This window comes from Ammodytes marinus, assembly GCF_949987685.1.
Source record: "Ammodytes marinus genome assembly, chromosome: 4".
Taxonomy (NCBI): domain Eukaryota; kingdom Metazoa; phylum Chordata; class Actinopteri; order Uranoscopiformes; family Ammodytidae; genus Ammodytes; species Ammodytes marinus.
Window position 1 is genome coordinate 265266 of NC_137233.1, and position 6262 is coordinate 271527.

At 40.3% G+C, this 6262-nt stretch overlaps 1 protein-coding gene across 1 annotated transcript in view; it reads left to right on the forward strand.

Annotated features, from left to right (window-relative positions):
• Positions 1-5962, forward strand: part of rnf123 (ring finger protein 123) — a 101657-nt gene extending 95695 nt beyond the window's left edge. The window contains exons 40-41 of the mRNA XM_080025790.1: positions 2013-2098; positions 3751-5962. Coding sequence (XP_079881916.1) covers positions 2013-2098; positions 3751-3850 — 186 coding nt within the window. The 3' untranslated portion in view covers positions 3851-5962. The remainder of the gene's footprint in view (positions 1-2012; positions 2099-3750) is intronic.
• The last annotated feature ends 300 nt before the right edge of the window (positions 5963-6262 follow it).

A 6262-nucleotide genomic window follows, 5' to 3' on the forward strand; every position in this document is an offset into this window, starting at 1 on the left:
TTGTCCCTGATGTGATTTCAAACAGTCATCTCCCAGCTGTGTGTTCATCTCGTTGGGTCGATGGCGCTCTAAGCTTTAGAAAAAACTCCAATTTAAACATTGTGTCGGGGCAGATCAATAACTCACAATGGCTCAAAGAAACACAGTGTCTCTGTATGTCAGTGATGGCTCATGGATTTTATACCTTCTGCTGTACGTCCACGTTTTTTTAAGCAGTACTGTAGAATCAACAACTGAAACATTTCTTGGGCTCTTCTTGGGATATTTCTTTTGGGGGGGGGAGGTTACGCACTATAACTTTAAAAGGTAAATGTTAAATGGTCTTGACTTATATAGCGCTTTTCATACGATTTTCTCAGCCCCAAAGTGTTTTTCATTTCTTACCACATTCACCCATTCACACACACACTCATACACCGATGGCAGTAGCTGCCATGCAAGGCGCTCTCTAAACCATCTGGAGCAATGTGGGGTTCAGTGTCTCTTTGCCCAGGGACACTTGGACATGTGGCGGGGAGACGGGGGATCCAACCACCGACCCCGTAACCCAGTAGACGACCGCCCTACACACTTCACCACAGCCGGCCCCTTTAAATAGGAATACAGCTGTTTGTTTCCTTTTAACATCTTAAAAACACACAAAATACCACAAAGCTTCTTTCCTTCTGACAAACATACTTTTTGGGCAAAATGCTTTATAATTTCGTATAATATTTTTTTTTTACAATGTGTCTGCCCGCTTTCGCTCTTTGTTTATACGATCTCATAAATGCATTTTCTAATGTCGAATCTATATGTATTTACTGCCCCTGTAAAGCACTTTGAATGTCCTTGTGTCTGAACTGTGCTATAGAAATGAACCTGCCTTTCCTCTCCTTGCCTAGAGGAGAATATACAGAGGGAATAATAAGTCAGGCTTTAAATAATTTCTTTCAAATTCAGAATGAGAGGAAGCCATTTTCCATTCTTTTCTCTCCTTCACATGTCAGTGATTCTGACCTTTTATATTATAATGCATGTGCCTGTCTGTCTGCTGACGCACAGTGACAGGCAGTTCAGCTCAATGATCACAGCTTTCATTCCCCTCTCTGCACCATTTCATTTCCGTCTCTCCAAACTGTCTAATAAAGGGAAAATGCCCCCAAAAAAGAAATCATTAAAAAACAATGGAAAATAAATATATTGTATCAAAGTTGGGTGTCACAAATGAAGACAATAACACACACACACACACACACACACACACACACACACACAAACACACACGCTTTTACAAAAATCTGATTGAAAATAAATGTTCATAAATATTATGAAACTTAGTTGGAAAAAAAACAGCTTTGATCAGGGCTTTAAAATGAGCAAAAACGGGCGCGCACACACACACACACACACATACACATAGTTGAGTATTCTCCTGGGATTCTGTATCTCAACGACCTTCTAGTTCGTCCTACACACGTCGCCCTTCTCACCACATGCGGTTATTTCTGGCATCAAGTCACACACACAGACACACACACACACACACAGACACACACATCCTTCCCCTGTCCTCTGGATGACCAGCGATAACCACAATAAAATAACAACAGCAATAAAAACAACAAAAGCAATTACAACTTGAAAGAAATCCATTTGGTTTTTTATTGTTATTTTTATGTGATTCCTTGTTCTTTTGTGTCTTTTATTTGTTTTTAAATGATCGTTGGCTCTTTATGTGTTTGCTGGGAACAGGAATTTTCCAGTAGGGATTAAAAAAGTATCTTTTTTTATTCTCCTGAAAAAGCGTGTGAATGCTCGATGCTGAAAAGCTGGAGCTAAACTGGATTGCTGAAGGAATATGAAGATTTAAATAATAAAAAAAATGTGGAATGGCATTTTAACAAAGGACACACACACACACACACACACACACACACACACACACACACACACAAAATTAAGGAACATAAAAGACATTATTATTATTTTTATCGTTAAAGTTTAACAAACATTCTTGTCTTGTTTCGTAGCCGACGAGTGAAGAAGATCTTTGTCCGATTTGCTACGCTCACTCCATCTCCGCTGTGTTCAAGCCATGTTCCCACAAATCCTGCAAGTAAGTACACACACACACACACACACACACACACACACACACACACACACACACACACACACACACACACACACACACACACACACATAGAAACATGCATATTTAATGTATATTACAAGTAAAGTTAAAGATCTACTGGTGGTTAAGAACAAATGATACAGAACATTTTTTTTTGATTAAATGCATGTTATACAGTCAAGTGCGAAAGTTTGTGAACCCCTTGAGCCTTTTGGAATTTTATTTATTTTAACCATTATTAATTCATTTTTATAAATACCAGTATTTTTTATATGAAATAACACATGTTTGTTTATCAATTCAACATTTTTCTTTTCCAGAAATCAATTGTTAAAACAGATAAAACAAATTATTTGACGAATGTTGTATGTGCAAAAGTTTGTGAACCCTGAGCTGCATTGCTTAAATCGAGCAGGTTGACACAATCAGGTGGGCCAAATTGGTTGATGAAATAGACCAATGTAATGAGAGATCTTTAGGAAAGAAATTGGGTGGCACTAGATAAAACAGAGATAAAACCAGGTCAGTTTAGGCTCACCAAAGTGAACCCATACAGGTCAGACATGCTAAAAGGGAAACAAATCTCAGAGGATCTCAGGAATAGAGTTGTGATGTTGGTAAAAATAAATAAAATTCCAAAATGTTCAAGGGGTTCACAAACTTTCGCACTTGACTGTATGCTACGGTACATGCAATATAAACTGTATTTTATGCAAACACACACACACACATAAAAAACATACACACACACACACATAAAAACACACACATGCACACACACACACACACACACTCTTCGCTGTTAATATTCCAGGTGTGTAGAATAGAATGTGTGAGTCAGCTGTTTGAGTGCTGACTGGTCCGATCCTTCAATACATATTTCATGTTCAGTTTGACTAGCGCTTGATTTAGCTTAGCATGCTGCCAGCTCAGCACCTGAATGGATTACTGTGGTCTACACACACACACACACACACACACACACACACACACACACACACACACACACACACACACACACACACACACACACAGACACACACATGGTTTATTATGGTGTTAGTGTGGAGGGACTGCCCGCAAATCCTGCAGAAGGGACAATCATTAAAAGGCGCAGGGGTTCCTGACGTGCTCCACATCACTTCTTGTATTAAGATTACATATCTGTCTTTACCTTCATTGTATTGTTTTGCTAAACCAATGAACCAATCTCTCTCACACACACACACACACACACTCACTCACTCACTCACTCACTCACTCACTCACTCACTCACTCACTCACTCACTCACTCACTCACTCACTCACACACACACCTCTGGTTCAGAACAAATAATATAAAAAATATTTCTTTGATGAAATGCATGTTACATGATATGGTACACTCACTCACTCACTCACTCACTCACTCACTCACTCACTCACTCACACACACACACACACACACACACACACACACACACACACACACACACACACACACACACACACACACACACACACACACACACACACACACACACACACACACACACACACACACACACACACACACACACACACACACACTCACCCTCCCTCCCTCTCTCTCTTTGTTGATATTAAATCCTTCATCTCTGTTTCTCTCTGTCAGAGCTTGTATCAACCAACATCTGATGAACAACAAAGACTGTTTCTTCTGCAAAGCAACCATCACTGGAGTGGAAGATTACAGCAAGCCTGCTACTACCTAATACACACACACACACACTGAGACAGATACACACACACACACACACACACTGAGACACACACACACACACACTGAGACAGATACACACACACACACACACACTGAGACACACACACACACACACTGAGACAGACACACACACACACACACACACACACACACACACACACTGAGACAGACACACACACTGAGACACACACACACACTGAGACAGACACACACACACACACACACACACACACACCGCCCACAGGCATCCAAACACATCCACAGTATAAAAGTAAATTAGTCGAGGAGAGGAGTGTGTCCTTGAGTGTGAAAAATCTGGACACATCACCTCTACCTGTCAGGGCAAGTAAAACACACACACACAGACACACACACACACACACACACACACACACACACACACACACACACACACACACACACACACACACGCACACACACGCGCGCGCGCACGCGCGCGCACACAGCTGTAGGTTTAAAGAGACAGTGTTTTGTCGTTGGGAGAAACTGGGCTGTGAGGTTTTGGACTTGCTGTTTTCTTCAGTCCTTGTTTAGGAATGTGTAACTTTGTATCTTCATTTCACTGAACCTGAAGGTTTTCACAAAGTTAAAGGTGTAGTCAGTGATTCTGGAGAACGCTTGTTGTCAAAATGACTTTCTGTCAAAATCCGTGAATATCTCCTCATGATCCACTACCTGTCTGTACTGTGTGTGTGTGCTGAAAAAAATGTCCGTGTTAATACACAGCCTAGCTTCTGTAATTGGGCATGTTTACACAGTGTCCCGTGCGTCAAATAACGCCTCGGTTAGTTAAAATATCAACAAACGTTCTGTGGAAAACAGTACACTCCACCTTAAAGTGTGTATTTGATGTACAGACAGGTAGCAGATCATGAGGAGATACTCAATGATTTTGACAACAAGCGTTCTCCAGAATCACTGACTGCACCTTTAACTCTGTATTTGATGACAGCGTGTGTCAGAAACTTTGAAAGAGAAAATGTATTAAAATATTAAGTTTAGTTTGTTCTCCTCTGTCTGGTATTTAGTGTCATTCTAAAACCAATTTATATTTTTAATTTACAGTTAACTTTTCAATTAGTTTGAGTAATCAACAACAGTCATTATTCAACCTTGAATGCAATTAAAAGATATACTGTAGATACACAGGAAAAAATCATTTCTGCAGACGACATTCTGTGTGTGTGTGTGTGTGTGTGTGTGTGTGTGTGTGTGTGTGTGTGTGTGTGTGTGTGTGTGTGTGTGTGTGTGTGTGTGTGTGTGTGTGTGTGTGTGTGTGTGTGTGTGTGTGTGTGTGTGTGTGTGTGTGTGTGTGTGTGTGTGTGTGTGTGTGTGTGTGTGTGTGTGTGTGTGTGTGTGTGTGTGTGTGTTCTGCAGACGACAGAGGAAAACAAGTTAAAAATCTTAATTAATTTTCTCTTCCAAATGTTCTCATGCGATGTTGAGCGACATGATAAATATAAAAGTATATTGTGTATTTTGCGACCGGCTCAGCGCTCCGTTACTAGCGAATGTATCAGAAATGTTCCATTTTTTTCTGTGTGTGTGTGTGTTTTCCTCAGTATATAAACAGTGTATTTAAAGGTGCAGTGTGTAGTTTTAGAGGAGGGGGGGTTTGTTTACGTTCACAGAGCCTGCAGTTAGTTTACTAAACATATTCTTAGTATTGAATAATTCTATCATCATAAACCAAATTATTTTGAGGAACCTGGAACCAAACGTAAGACTAGAATATGTTTGTAAACCAAACTGTGGGCCCTGCTGCTGTAAACAACAACAGTGAAACAGTAACTTTTCAGGAAGCTTTCTAACTTCAAACAGTGTTCCAGGGATCACAATTTCCTGTGAGGAAAGTTTGTTTATTCAGTTATGAGAATATACCTTAGAAAATGTTCACTTCTCTGACACACTAAAAGTTACATTGTGCACCTTTAACATGAAAGCGGTACGTCTATTAAAGCATGCGTGTGTGTTGATATACAGGTTTACAGAAACTGTTTTTATCTGTTGTAAAGGAGGAGAAGTTTGTCTTTCTATCCTTCTGTTGTGAGTGAGAGAACACACACATATATATACACTGTGTTACTGCATTAAATTATTTATCCCAAAGCTGCTCTCTGTGTGTGTGTGTGTGTGTTTCTGTATGGACTGGCACTCACTCACTCACTCACTCACTCACTCACTCACACTCACAGACGGACAGACACTCACTCACTCACTCACTCACTCACCCACTCACGCACTCACTCAGACAAACAGACAGACACACACACACACACACACACACACACACACACACACACACACACACACACACAGTGATAAAACTGCATATGTATTTTCATGAAAGAGATGTATGGACGTGAAACGTGTTCCAACTGGT